At 44.7% G+C, this 15,153-nt stretch overlaps 1 protein-coding gene across 3 annotated transcripts; it reads left to right on the plus strand.

Annotated features, from left to right (window-relative positions):
• The first annotated feature begins 2,275 nt into the window (after positions 1-2,275).
• On the plus strand, positions 2,276-13,789 carry CIDEC (cell death inducing DFFA like effector c). Of its 3 annotated transcripts, none has more exons than XM_044255226.1 (6): positions 2,276-2,356; positions 3,763-3,840; positions 4,704-4,857; positions 8,824-8,982; positions 9,073-9,260; positions 13,251-13,789. In XM_044255226.1, the coding sequence occupies exons 2-6, from the start codon at positions 3,788-3,790 to the stop codon at positions 13,411-13,413; spliced, it is 717 nt and encodes a 238-aa protein (XP_044111161.1). In that variant the 5' UTR covers positions 2,276-2,356; positions 3,763-3,787; the 3' UTR covers positions 13,414-13,789. The 3 variants fall into 3 exon arrangements, with proteins under 3 accessions (XP_044111161.1, XP_044111162.1, XP_044111160.1); XM_044255227.1 differs by lacking the exon at positions 2,276-2,356 and adding an exon at positions 3,286-3,348; XM_044255225.1 differs by lacking the exon at positions 2,276-2,356 and adding an exon at positions 3,479-3,510.
• The last annotated feature ends 1,364 nt before the right edge of the window (positions 13,790-15,153 follow it).

The raw sequence follows: 15,153 nt of genomic DNA on the forward strand, positions 1-15,153 counted from the left end.
TTCCCATGGTGCCCTGGGAGTTCGTCACCAGGGACAGATTGCCTCTGAGTCATCCACTGATGCACAATCATGTGTTAGATGTTCAATAAAAATGTTTAAGGCATGAATGTCCAAGGGAGGGGTCCAACCTGTTCCCCAGAACTTCTTCTCTGAAGTACTTGTTTGTACTTCTCTTCTGGCTCTTGGACTGCCTTCAAGTTTAATGACTTGTGTTCCTGTCTCCTCACCCTGCTCATTCCTATCCCAGATCCTTTGCACTGATATTTCCTTTGCCTTGAATGTTCCCCCAGGACTTCAAAAGATTGGCTTCTCAGCAGTAGGATTTAGCTCGAAGCTCACCGCCTTTGAGGCCCTGCCCAAACCTACACGCCAGTATAGCTCTTCAGCCATTTGTTATCATACCACTTTGGTTTTTACCCCCCCCCAAATGTCATTATCTGAAATCCTTTTGTTTATTTGCATATTTGCACAAGACCTGAGTTCCCCTCTGCCCTAGGAATGTCAGCTCCTTGAAGTGTGGGACAAGGCTGTCTTCTTTCCTGCTGTATTCTAAGCCCCTCTGAGGGCTGGCACATAGTAAGTGCCTAATAAATATTTGTTGAATGAATGAATGAATGAGTAAATAAATGATGGCTGTCTGGGAGCTCTGCCAGGGAGGGATTTAGATATTAATCATAGGGGCACCTGGGTGGCTTGGTTGGGTGTCTGACTCTTGATTCTGCTTCAGGTCCTGGGATCAGGCTCCGCACTCAGCGGGGAGTCTGCTTCTCTCCCTCTCCCTTTGCCTTTCCCCTTGCTCACTCGCTTGTGCACATGAGTCCTCGCTCTCTCAAATAAATAAATTAATTAATCTTTAAAATAATAATAATAGCAATAGTGATTTACTGAGCCCCAAGGATGCACTAAATTCTGCAGCAGGCATTTCATGATTATCTCATTCAACCTTCATGACAACCTAATGGGGTAGGAGCTATTTTTAATCTCTATTTGTCAGATCCAACTGAGGCTTAGAAGAGTTACATCACACAGCCAATGCTAGACCTCTATCTAGCTCTCGAGTGGGGTTCCTGAGCAGTCACATCTTCAGGATTACCTAGGAAGCTCTTAGAAATGGTTCCTTAGAATCCACCCCAGTCAGACTGAGTCAGAAACTCTGGAATGGGGCCCAGCAATCTGAATTTTAACAAGCTTTCCAGGTGATAATACACAGTGTGAAACGCCTTGAGCTGAAACAAGATGACCTTGAACTCTCTTTTTTTTAAACAGCTTTATGAATCACTTGTAAAAGTAGAAATAAACAAATAACAGTCAATGTCTTTTAGCATATTTTAAGTGTTGTTCAACCATTGTCAAAATGGACTGTGATTAGAATAATTGATTAGAACATTTTTGTCTCTCCTAAAAGAAACCCCATCAGTCCCCATTAGAATCATTCCCCATTTCTTCTCTCTCCCTAGCTATAAGCAACCACTAATTTATTTTTTATTTTTATAGTTTTGCCTGTTCTGGACATTTCATACAAATATGTATGTGATCTTTTGTGACTGGCTTCTTTCACTTTGCGTGTTTTCAAAGTTTATCCATGTAGTAGCATGTAATCCTTTTTAATTGACAAATAATATTCCATTTATGGATATGTCACATTTAAAGAATCCATTCATCAATTGATGAACATTCATTTCTGTCTTTTACCTATTGTGAACAACACTATGAAAACCATGGACATATGTTTTCATTTCTCTTGGATAATACATACAGGAGTAGGATTGCTGGGTCAAGGGTAATACCTTACACTATTAACCACTACACATTTCAGCTAGTCTTAGTCTGTACTATTATTAATTATATTATAACACCCATATTCACTTCCATCTATGAGCTGTCTTTGTTGCAAAGTCCTTTACTTTCATTATCACAAATCCTTACCTCAATTCCCTAACACAGGAATTATTATTGCTGTTATACAGGTGAGAGAAACTGGGGCTCACAGAAGTGAGACAGCTTGTCTACACTCAGTGAATGTGAGTGGGGCTGGGGCCACAACCTACATGTGCCTATTTTCTGTGCCCTCTGTGCCTGATAGCACGTCCTCAGCCATACCCTGCCCCAAAGTTTTCGAAACTTGCCTCTTCCCCTCCTTTTGGGCCTTTTCTGAAAGTTCGGCTGGCCTGAAGTCCCAAGGGTGAGAGCTGCACACTCACTCCCCATGCTCTTTTCCCCAGCTGGGGCTGAAGGCCAGGGGAGGGGCTTCCCTGGGAGCTGGAAATAAAATGGAGGGAGGGCTGTGCTGTGCTGTGCTGTGCTGAGCAGTTAGTTATCTTACCGGAGTTATCTTACTAGAGGCTGTAAGGGGGAGGTAAGTGTTTTCTTTTGGGATTTCGTGGGGGGAAGGGCTCCTGGAGAACAGGTGAGGTGGGCTCAGCATGGGGAGTGAGGAGTAAGGCTGAGACAGGTGGACTTGGGTAGTCCTAAGTGGGGGAGTTCACAGATACGCTAGCCTAGGAAGTCCCCCTAATTGTTAAAAGGAAAGAGATACCCAACTGGGGAGGGGGTTCCTTGCTCCATGACCACCCCCTGGGCCCCCAGACTTGTGCCTCTGCACCGGAAGTAGAGAGAACATCCGAGGGCGAGGAACCCAAGGATTGGTGGGGCTAAGGCAGACACAGACACTGAGGCACACTTGGCTTGGATGTAGGAAGGGCGAGATAAAGGGGGAACTGTGTGAGCCATCTAAAAAGGCTTTCCAGAGCCTCTGTTTCCCCCATTTATAAAGTTCTTGTCCAGTCTGTGTTGTCCACATAAAAGTTTTCTCATCAGTAAATAATAAAATAAAATAAACAAAAATGCTTTCCAAAGAGTGAAAAATAATAAAGTTGGGGCTTCAAGGGCTGCATATGGTTAGCCCTGGGTTGGTAGAGGACACTGCAGGTGGTGGGACCTGTCAACGCAAAGGCTTGGAGCATGTAAGACCCAAGGCAGACAGGTTTAAGAAGAGAAAGTGGCAGGTGAGCCCAGGGCTATCAGCTAGATCTTTGGGTTCAGGATGGTTACTAGTAGCCATAGTGGCTATTTCAATTCAAATTAGTTAACATTAAACAAAATTAAAAATCCAACTCCTCCGTTGTACTAGCCACATTTCAAGTGCTTGGTAGCCACATGAAGCTAGCAGTTGTGGTACTGGGGAGAAAGGATATAGAACATCTCCAACCTCCGTCATCACAGAAAGTCCTTTTGGCCAGTGGGAAGCTTCAGAAGTGGTCTGGATTGTTCAAGGGTGCAGGAGAGAGCCTTTGTGGACTGGGCTGCCTGGCTTGTGTGAGCCTGGCCTGGGAGGTGTCTGGGCTATAGGTGAGGAAAGAGTCTCCAGAAGGGGTGGTGGTGTGATTCACCTCCTGCCAGCATGAAATGGACTCTGCCCCCAGGGACAGGACCCAACTAGGCAGGGCCTCTTCAGCCCCAGCTGGGGATCCCTGATCAGTGTGATCAGAGCCAGAGTCAGAGAAACATGGAGTGAGTAGTCCTGGGGAGGGAGGGACAGCTGCTGAGTGGGGTTAAGCTTGGGCCCTGAGGGGGTTTCCAGCTTGGTCCCAGTTGGCATGTGCGGGATGGGACAGGAGAAGGGCTAGAAAAGTGTGTGTGGGAGTTTCGAGGAGAGACCAGAGTGGAGGTTAGCTGGATGAGGGTGGGGTTGCACTGTGTCAAATGATGAGTGAGGGGGAGCCTTGTATTCCTACTCGAACTAACTTTTTGCTTCCTTCCCAGGTCCAAAACTATCCAGGTAACAAGGATGGAATATGCCATGAAGTCCCTCAGCCTTCTCTACCCCAAGTCCTTGTCCAGGTGAGGAGAGCCAAGGGTGGAAGCAAAGGGGAGCCACTTGGGAGCGGTACGGCAGACCTTTTCAAACTTCAAAGCGCTTATAAGTTCCCTGGGCATTTTGTTAAATGCAGATGCCGATTTAGTAGGTCTGGAATGGGGCCCAAGGTTTTGCACTTCTTTTTTCTTAATTAGAGAGAGAGAGTGGAGCTCTTGAGTAGGGGTGGGGGGCACAAGAGGGAGAGAGAATCTTAAGCAGGCTCCATACTCAGGGCAGAGCCCAAAGCAGGGCTCAGTCTCAAGACCCTGAAATCATGAGCAGAGCTGAAATCAAGAGTTGGACATTTAACCAACCGAGCCACCAGGCGCCCCCATTCTGGATCTCATTTAAACCTGATCACAACTTTTAGAACTGGGGATTAGGACACCAAATTAATAGATGGGGGCACTGAGGCACAGATTGGGTCTGACTCAAAAACCCAGGCCCCTTCACCACTTCATTTCACTTTACAGATGGGAAGAGAGAGGCCAAGAGAGGAAAGTGGAACTGGGGGGATGTGGGATGGGTCCCCTATCACCTTGCTACTCATCATGGTCAGCGCCAATGAACAGCACCAATGCCACTTGGAAATGTATTAGACATTTGGAATCCCAGACTCTGAATCAGATTGAGATCCCCAGAGGAAATACATGTTCGTTAACGTTTGAGATGTACTGATCTAACAAGGCCTTTGAGCAACACTAGTAAGACTTAGAGCAGGGCTGGTGGTAGTGGAGGAGAAAAAATATGAGATCAAACTACAGGGGAAGGGAAGCGAGTGTCTTGCAGTGGGGTAAGGGCTGGGAGGCAAGAGGCAACTCATTCTGATGCTCTAAATTGTCCCCAGGCATGTGGCCATGAGCACCTCGGTGGTGACCCAGCAGCTCTTGTCTGAGTCCAGCCGGGAGGCCCCCAAGGCCCGGCCCTGCAGAGTAAGCACTGCTGACCGGAGGGTACGGAAGGGGATCATGGCGCACAGTCTCAAGGACCTCCTGCACAAGGTGAGGGACAGGATTGCCCTCAGCTCAGCCCAACCGCGGGGACTGTGGCTGAGAGCTGACCATGCCAGCTGCCTCTGTCCTCCAGGTCATGAGCTGGGAGTTCAGCCAGGATGGACTTCATGAGTTAGATGGTGAAATAATTCCTTCCTGATGCCAGCTCTAATGAGTTGGTAGGGCCTGCCTGGAGTGCTGTCTACTGGAGTAGTGACCGGGGGAAAGGCAGAATATTGCCATCCTATACTAACAGTAGGCCAGTGGTATTTTCAGAGTCTATTTTTCTTGTTAGAAGGACCCTTAGATTCCCTTTTCCATTGTACACACACCTGGAAGTTGGGGAAATAGGCAAGATTTTAGAGAGTCTCTTCCTCATCTCCTCCCTTCAGCCAGGGCAGGTCTTCAATCCATCTCCTACGCTGGCTTTCCAAGGAAGACTTTGTTAATCACTGCGGAAGACTTAATCACTGTGGAAGACTATCAATCAGGTAAGCATCCAGAGCAGGAAACCAAAGACACATGGCTCTTCTGGATAGCAGTTAACAGCAGGCAAGAATGACACCCTTCCCCATTTCCATGCTTCTTCTTTCCCACTGCCTCTCCTACAGCCTCATCTAATCTGGCTCCATATTAATCTTGTGCTTCACTGCCCCATTAGCTTATCAGCTGAAGGTGACAGGATCCCTGCTGCTATCCAAGCCCAGTGTCCTGGCACAGATCATATATTTGGATTAGGCTTCTGATTACTACAGTCTACAGTTTAACATAGAGAAATCATAGCTGACCTAAGCCTCTATTCCAGAGTCCTTCCCCTGTTTCTGTGAATTAGGTCTGTTCTTCTTCATGGGAGCCCATTTCCCCTCTCTTATGAGGCTTGTGGCTGGGACACACCATTTCTTATCACCTGAATCAAAAGGTCTCTTTTACACTTGAGTCTAGACTTGCTAATGTTTTTCACCTGAGGTCTGGGGACCACCTCCTGTACCAAAATGGAATTGTTGCACATGACTTCCCAGACTGCAGTCCCTGGGATATGAGTGAGGCTCAGGGGTCGTCATTTTTATTTTTATTTTTTTAAGATTTTATTTATTTATTTGGCAGAAAGAGATCACAAGTAGAGAGGCAGGCAGAGAGAGAGAGGGGAAGCAGGCTCCCTCCTGAGCAGAGAGAACCCGATGCAAAGCTCGATCCCAGGACCCTGAGACCATGACCTGAGCCAAAGGCAGAGGCTTTAACCCACTGAGCCACCCAGATGCCCCGGGTTGTCATTTTTAGCAGGTTCTTCAGGATATCCTTATCCACTGAGTTTGGGGACCCCAAGTTAGAGTACTAACTCCAAAGGATGCAGGGAGGTGCAATAGTGAGAATTCATCTTTTCAGCATGGAACAAAGGTTAAAAATGAATCTTACTGATCAAGTGGAGGGGGACATCAACCTATGTAGACTGCTTTTCCAAGTTTGGCAATGTGAAGAAAGGAGCAAAGAGAGTGAGGGAAAAAGAGCAAAGTGATATGGTTGGCAGTGACTAGATTATTAGTCCCTTTTGGCCATGGCAAAGAACAGAGGGGTTTCATTTTAAAAGACCACAGTAAGCCTTTGGAGGATTTTTTTTAAAAAGTAATTTTGAAAGAATCTCTAACAGAAGTTGCAAGAATAATACTAGGCTTCTTAAATCACTTGAGAGGAGGTTGCCAACCTGATGCTTCTTATTCTTGGATGCTTCAGTGTATCTTTTCTACAAACAAGAATATTCTCCTATATAATTGAAATATACTGGGATTTAAACCCAGGCTGTCTTGTCATACACTTTTGCATTTAACCATTGTGAGGACTCTAAGACTATACTTGCCTCAACTATTTGGATGATGAAATGAGTTCAGATAAATGAGATAACTTTCCTACCATTCAGAATAATGTAAGGGAGCTAGAATTCAGATGCAGGTCTCTTTAACTCTAGAGCTACACTATCCAATGCAGTAGTTACTAGATACATGTGGTTACTGAACTCTTGTAATGAGGCTAGTTGAAACTGAGATGAGCTTAAGTATTAGTAACACACAAGATTTTGAAGACTTAATATGAAAAAAATGTAAAATCCTAAATTTTATCCCAATTTTATGTTGAAATCATATTTTAGATGGAATTAAATATATTACAAGTATCACACAACTATTAGAAAATTTAAAATTACATATATGTGATACAGAGCATCTATGAAAAACTCACAGCTAACAACATGCTTAATGGGAAATTCTGAAAACTTTCCCCTTAAGATCAAGATTGAGATAAGGGTATCTGTTCTTGCCACTTCTACACAACATGGTGCTGTTGGTTCTATCCAGGCTAATCAACAAGAAAATAAAATAAAAGGCACCCTGATTGTAAGGAAGGGGTAAAACTATATCTATTTGCAGATATAAAACCCTACAGAACACACACACACACACACACACACAGACACACACACACAGAGCTAATATAGGGTTGCAAGATATAAGATCAATACATAAAAATCAATTGTATTTCTATACACTGCCAACAAATAATCTGAAAATAAAATTAAGAAAATGAGGGGGAAAAAATGAGGGGGCACCTGAGTAGCTCAATTGGTTAAGTATCCAACTCTTGATCTCGGCTCAGGTCTTGATCTCAGGGTCGGGAATTCAGGTCCTATGTCGAACTCCATGCTGGATGTGGAGCCTATATTTAAAAAAATGAGTTTATTCATAATTGCATCAATAAAAATAGAATGTTTAAGAATAACTTTAACAGGGGCACCTGGGTGGCTCAGTGGCTTAAAGCCTCTGCCTTCGGCTCGGGTCATGATCTCAGGGTCCTGGGATTGAGCCCCGCATCGGGATCTCTGCTCAGCAGGGAGCCTGCTACCCACCCCCACCCCTCTTTACCTGCCTCTCTGCCTACTTGTGATCTCTGTCTGTCAAATAAATAAATAAAATCTTTTTTTTAAAAAAAGTGTATTCCTTCTGCTCAGGTCATGATCCCCAGGTCCTAGGATCAAGCCCCACGTTGGGAGGAGGGGTCCCAGTTCAGTGGGGAGCCTGCTTCTCCTTCTGCCTGCCACTCCTCCTGCTTGTGCTCCTTCACTCTCTTTCAAATAAATAAATGAAATCTTTTTAAAAATGTGAATATTATTCAGCCATAAAAAGAAATGAGTCATATTACAACATAGACGAACAATGAAAACATACTGAGGGAAAGAAGTCAGTCTAAAAAAACCACATATGGGGGCGCCTGGGTGGCTCAGTGGGTTAAGCCGCTGCCTTCGGCTCAGGTCATGATCTCAGGGTCCTGGGATCGAGTCCCGCATCGGGCTCTCTGCTCAGCAGGGAGCCTGCTTCCTCCTCTCTCTCTGCCTGCCTCTCTGCCTACTTGTGATCTCTCTCTGTCAAATAAATAAATAAAATCTTTAAAAAAAATAAAAATAAAAAAAAATTTAAAAACCACATATGATTCCATTTATATGAAATGTCCAGAATGGGCAAATCCAAAAAGAGACAAACAGTAAAGGCTGCCATGGGTTGGGGCATGGGAAATGAGGGCTAATGGATAATGGGTTTCTTCTGGGATGATAAAAATGTTCTGAAATTGGATAGTTGTGATGGTGTACAACTTTGTGAATGTACTAAAAAACACTGAATTATATATTTTAAAAGGATGAACTTTATGGCATGTGAATTGTATCTTAATAAAAAGTTACGTATGTGACTCCCACTATATTTTTACCGAACAGCATTGTTCTAGAACATAACCATGAATCCAGGCACCAAGAAAGACCATAATATAAAATCTTTGGATGGTGATCCCATAGCAAGAGCCTGGGTTCCAGTCCCATTTCCCATAGATCGTTATCACTTGTTCTTTCCCTGGCAGCTGAGATGATGCAATATGGGTCTTCCTCATGCTCTGTGGCTGCATGGGGATGGCAGAAGCTTCACTGACTTTATTTTCCAGGTCCGGGACACCCTGATGCTGGCAGACAAGCCCTTCCTTCTGGTGCTGGAGGAAGATGGTACAACTGTAGAGACAGAAGAGTATTTCCAAGCCCTGGCAGATGATACAGTGTTCATGGTTCTCCAGAAGGGGCAGAAATGGCAGCCCCCATCCAGACAGGTGAGTTTCCACGTGTGTAGGGGGGAGAACATTGGGGAATCTGGAAGAAGTCCTTGGGAGGGTGCCAACCACAGTCTTGTCTTGATACAGGGTACTAGGCACCAACTTTCCCTCTCCTGTAAGCCTGCCAAGAAGATTGATGTGGCTCGTGTAACCTTTGACCTGTATAAGATGAACCCACAGGACTTCATTGGTTGCCTGAATGTGAAGGCCACTCTGTATGGCACATACTCCCTTTCCTATAACCTGCACTGCTACCGGGCCAAGCACATCATGAAGTGAGTGAATTGGGATTTGCTGGGGATAGGGTGGGTATTCAGCAATGAGGGAACTCCGCTCTGCTCACATGAGCCCGGGACTAGTGTTGACAAGGCATGAGAATTAGCATTTGTCTAGAATGTTATGGTTGAATTAGTGCTTTAGAGTATGCCAAAGGGATACACATACTCCTCCAGGTGGAACTGGGATATATTATTTTTCTAATTACCTTCCACTATAACAACTACTTTTTTTACACCTAAAATAGTAAGTAGTTTTCTAATCAATTTTTAAAAAGTGAACATGAGTCAAAGATTTTACTGAACTCATTAATTAAGGAGAGAACCAGCAAGAAGTTACAATCAGTTCAGAGAATTAAAAAACCACCAATACATACAGGTCCATCAAGAATGCTGAGATAACTGAGCGCCTGGGTAGCTCAGTCAGTTGAGTTGCCAACTCTTGGTTTCAGCTCAGGTCATGATCTCAGGGTGATGGGATCAAGCCCCATGTTGGGCTCTGCCCTCTACCTGGGGAGTCTGCTTGGGATTTTCTCTCTCCCTCTGCTTCTGTCCCTCCCCTCTCTCTCATAAATAAACAAATCTTAAAAGAAAAAAGAATGAGGGCGCCTGGGTGGCTCAATGGGTTAAAGTCTCTGCCTTCGGCTCAGGTCATGATCCCAGGGTCCTGGGATCGAGCCCCACATCGGGCTCTCTGCTCAGTGGGGAGCCTGCTTCCTCCTCTCTCTCTGCCTGCCTCTCTGCCTACTTGTGAACTCTGACTGTCAAATAGATAAAATCTTAAAAAAAAAAGAAATACGTATTTTAAAAAAAAGAAAGAAAAAAGAATGAGATAACTTCATAGATACAAAATTGGATTTCTCCCTGTGGGTGGGAGGGACAAAATAAATGTCCTTCCACAGATGGAAATAATTTGCACGTCTATGGACAATAGTCACTTGTATTATCTAATGAACTTCTTTTCAACAATTTACTTTATTTTTGAAAGTTTAATCAAGTAACACAGGAAGCATGAGAAGATGTTAAGTCGTAAGACAAGTACCATTATGGTGATGTCTCCCAATTTCAGCTGTTCCACTGGCATTCAAGTGAATTCTTACCCTATCAGGTGGAGGCAGCCACTGAGGCAGAGACATCCACCTCTTCCAAATCCACAAATCTAGGGAGTAGCAGAGCATGGCCTCTCGCCAGTTTCTTCTAACACATGCTCTACTCCTCTCCAATTGCTTCACTTAGTGTCTACTGGGCACCCACTGGGTGCCTGGCCCTATAATGTAAGCTAAAGATCCAGAGATAAGATGTCAGAACAAGTTCCATGATGGCAAGACTTTTTGTTGCCTCCAGTACCTTGGTGAATGCTGACACATAGCAGTAATTCAGATCACTGCAGAATGAATGAAGATGCATCTGATCCTTGTTCTTAGAGGCCTTCTGAGAAGTCCTGCTCAGGGTCCCCAGAATTCTGCCAGAACATAGCTAGAGTAGACCAAACCTTCTTGACTTTTTTTTTTTTTAAATCTGTGTGTGTGTGTGTGTGTGTGTTTAAGATTTTATTTGTTGGGGGCACCTGGGTGGCTCAGTGGGTTAAGCCTCTGCCTTCAGCTCAGGTCATGATCTCAGGGTCCTGGGATCAAGTCCTCCTTGATCTCTCTCTGCTTCCTCCTCTCTCTCTCTCTCTCTCTCTGCTTGCCTCTCTGTCCACTTGTGATCTCTGTCAAATAAATAAAATCTTAAAAAAAAAAGATTTTATTTGTTTATGTGAGAGAGAGCACAAGCAGGAGGAGCCGCAGGCAGAGCAGGCAGAGGGAGAAGCAGGCTCCCCACTAAGCAAGGAGCCCGATGCAGTACCGATCCCAGGACCCTGGGATCACGGTCTGAGCTGAAGGCAGATGCTTAACGAACTGAGCCACCCAGGCACCCCCTTCTTGGCTTTCTGAGATTCTTCTGTGCATAGCCAGTCTGGAGATGAGGGACCTGAGGTATGTGATTCTGTTTGCCAGAGATGACTCCCAATGTCAGGCTTGCACCTAGTTCTGTGGCTAAAAGTTCCATATTCCTCCTATAATATATCATGCCCTATGTTGATCTGGGCTTGCTGTTGGTAGTTTGCAAATTTCAAAATCTAGAGCAAGAAGCTTCAGCTTTTAAACTCAGTGCATTTAGGGGAAGTATGACTCTCAGATCTAAATACAGTAGATACGTTGGTATCAAGAAAACAGTAAGCTGGATTGGGTGTGGTGACTTAGTGGTGTCAGCTAGTTTTATTATTACTGTTGTAGTAAAACATACATAAAATTTACCATTTTAACCATTTTGAAGTGTACAATTCAGTGGCATTAAGTACATTCACAATGTTGTATAACAGTTACCACTATCAATTTCCAGAACCTTTTCATCATCTTAAACTGAAACTCTGTCCCCATTAACACTAACTTTCCACTCCCTCTTCTTCCAGCCCCTGGTAACCTGTGAGTTACTTTCTTTCTCTGTTAATTTGCCTACTCTAGATATCTTACACACTGTTTTTTTTTTTTTTTGTGACTGGTTTATATCACTGAGCATAATGTTACCAAGGTTCATCCATGTTGTAACAAGTTGTCAGAACTTCGTTCCTATTTATGGCTGGACAGCTGGTTTTAAGCTTCTGTTCTGTAATTTGAGGTACAGCCTTTAAAATTTTAAAAAAGGGGAGCCTGGGTGGCTCAGTTGGTTGAGCATCCAACTCTTGGTTTCAGCTCAGGTCATGATCTCAGGGTCGTGAGATCAAGCCCCTTATTGGCTCGGGAGGGTGGGGAAGATCTGTGATGGGGCAGGGAGTCTGCTGGAGATTTTCTCCTCCTTCTGTCCTCTCCCCCATTTATTCTCTCTCATTCTCCCCCTTCGTCTTTCTCCTTAAAATCAAGAAATAAATCTTTAAAAAATAAATATTTAGAGAATTTTCATGTGTAGATGTTTATAGTTCTAATTATCTTTCTGCCTCCCCATACCTCAACCATAATAAGTTCATTTATCGAATAAAGGTTAATACTTTGAAAGTTTTTTTTTAATAATTTATTTATTTATTTGACAGAGTTCACAAGTAGGCAGAGAGGCAGGCAGAGAGAGAAAGGAGGAAGCAGGCTTCCTGCTAAGCAGAGAGCCTGATGCAGGGCTCGATCCCAGGACCCCGGGATTATGACCTGAGCCGAAAGCAGAGGCTTTAACCCACTGACCCACCCAGGTGCTCCTAGTTTGAGAGTTTTAATACCAGCTAGAAAGTCTTTATTTTCCTTTCCCCCCCACCTCCCTAAAATCCCCACCCAGGACTAGTAATCTCTTTTAAACAGATCTGGATAAGAACATGGTTAAAGTGGTCAAACATTCTACCAGTTACTCTTGTTTTGCTCTACTCATCTACCTGTTAGGCTCCCAATGAAGTGATCTCATATTGTTTCAACCTCATAACCCTGTGAGGCATCGAAATGGTATGATCCTATTTGATGGATGGAAAAGCAGAAGCTCAGAACTCTAGTGGTTGGCCATGCTTCACATAGCTGAGAAGACCGGATTAGAATGCTGGCCTGACTCGAGTCCTGTTCTCACTACATCACAACACTAGGCATAGGGGATCTTCATGTCCAGTACCCTGAAAATTAGCTAGACCACACATGACTTGGAAATCTAGAACAACGGTCATGAAGGACAGCGCCACGGTATGGAGATTCATGTGACTGGCCCAAAGTAGTATTACAAAAAGTAAAGGTCTTACTAAATGAGCTTGAACTTTGCATGAGAAAATAGCGAGGTTTTGGACATCTCAATAAAGTATGATGCCAGGCAATGCCCGTAGACCATCTCCCATTTGCTGAGGGAGGATAGCATCCACTCCTGTTGACACACCGTGCTACGGTTTATGAAACTGTGGAGGTAGCATGGAGGGGGAGACATTTAGAGGATGCAGAGAGAGGTTTTCTTTGTGGTTTGACTCCAGTGCCTTTTTCTTCCACCCAGGGAAGTTCTTCGTTGGGCCCTCCTCAGCATGCAGACCACAGGCCATGTGCTGCTCGGCACCTCCTGTTATATGCAGCAGCTCCTGGATGCCACAGAGGGAGGGCAACCCCCTGAGAGCAAGGCCCAATCTCTCATCCCAGCCTGTCTGAAGACACTGCAGTGACACCGCCAGTCCCTGGAGGCACTCCCCAAAGACCAGACTGTGGTCCCCATGCTCAGCTAGTAACCGCCACAGGCTGGCAGCTAGACACATCCTACCTCACCACACCCTCCTCACCCACGCAGGACCATGAAGGAAGCAGCCTGCCCAGGGGGAAAGGCTGGAAACCTGAGGGTTCTTACCCTGGCCCAGCTCCTTCCTGTCCAGGGTAGCTTAGCTGACCAAGAAAGGTCACCAGGAGGCTAGGCACAAAGTCTGCCCCTCACTTACTCACACGCTCCCCAACTCCTGGCCTCCCAGCCCTAATACTCCTGAGTGAACCACCAAGTCTGCTAGTGTATGATATTAGAGAGCTCACATTATATTATTTATGCTGATACATCTTTGCTTGTGTTCTTTGGGGCTGAGGGTGGGGCTCTATCTGGAAGGTTGGAAAGGTCTGAGGGAGGAGAGGGATCTATTGTCAAACCGTTTTTCAAAATGTGGGGTTACAGGAAATGGGATTTCTTCTACCAACAAAAAAACATTTGATTCTGGAACTAATGTCTGCTTAATCAGAGACTTGAGCAGACCAGGTAATTGATATGATAAAGGACAATTTCCAAAATAAATCTGTCTACCAGCAGGGCTTTGAATGGCAGGGTGGGACTAAGGCACTCTTCTAATTTCTCAGTGTTGCATTTTATTACAACATTTTAAGTGTTTAGTTGGGAAAGGACTCATCAGGGCGTAACACAACCCTCCGTCAATGCAAAGCTCTCCCTAGCTTGCCAGAAGCTTATCTTTCATGTTCAGCACTATCAGCTTCAGGATTTCAAAATGAGCTGTTACTTAGCCACAAAGAATATTAGTTTCTCATCAGTGAGAGCTGGGATTTTTCGACCTAGAGCAACTCAAACAAGATAAGCATGAAAGGCCAAGTTTGTAGGTGACTGTGCTTTAGTGTGTGGCTCTCAGATCCAAAAATATGTCATTTCTGCCCCTGAATATAAAGCCTTTTTGGGTTTTAAATACAGACTCCTGCCTTACCAAACCTAGAGTCTGCAAAGTTTTTGCTGGCAGCCGATCCAAACCTGCAGCCATGTGTGGGAGGAGCTGCAGAGCTAGCAAAAACATACTTACTATTCTGGGCTTTCTCCTGCTCCTACATTTAAGGCCGAGGCCTGGCTCAGTGTTATCCTGGCTGCATGGGGTAGGCCTTTCCCATGGAGGCATGATGTCTACATCAACACAGAAGATATTCCTGGTCAACACTTGCAGAGGCTGCAGCCTACCTGCCGTCCCCCCCTTTTTTACATTTAAGGTTTTTTTTTAAGGTAAATGCTACACCCAGTGCTCAGTGTGGGGCTCGCACTCACAACCCCAAGATCAAGAGTCACATGCTCTACCAATTGAGCCAGCAGTCCTTTTATTTAAAAAAAAATCCTTTTTAAAAATTTTTTAGATTTTATTTATTTATTTTAGAGAGAGAGAGAATGTACGAGAAGGAGGAGTGGCAGACAGACAGAAGCAGTTTCTCTGCTGAGCAGGGAGCCTGATACAGGACTCTATCCCAGGACCTCAGGATCATGACCTGAGCCAAAGGCAGACATTTAACCAACTGAGCCACCCAGGGGTCCCTTCAAAAAAAATTTTTTTAAGTAAGCTATCTGCCCGTCTTGTGAGGTTACTCATAAGCTGAGTTGGGCTGGGGGTCCAGAAGTCTGGAATTTGTCCAAATGTCCCTCCTCCTATAACTGAGAG

The sequence above is a fragment of the Neovison vison genome, chromosome 6 (genome assembly GCF_020171115.1).
Source record: "Neovison vison isolate M4711 chromosome 6, ASM_NN_V1, whole genome shotgun sequence".
In the NCBI taxonomy this organism is placed as follows: Eukaryota; Metazoa; Chordata; class Mammalia; order Carnivora; family Mustelidae; genus Neogale; species Neogale vison.

Bases quoted from the DNA above. Each gene is read 5' to 3' on its own strand.
- CIDEC (XM_044255225.1), top strand. The intron at 3,841-4,703 runs GTGAGGAGAGCC...AATTGTCCCCAG, and splicing joins TACCCCAAGTCCTTGTCCAG to GCATGTGGCCATGAGCACCT. The intron at 4,858-8,823 runs GTGAGGGACAGG...TTTATTTTCCAG, and splicing joins TCAAGGACCTCCTGCACAAG to GTCCGGGACACCCTGATGCT.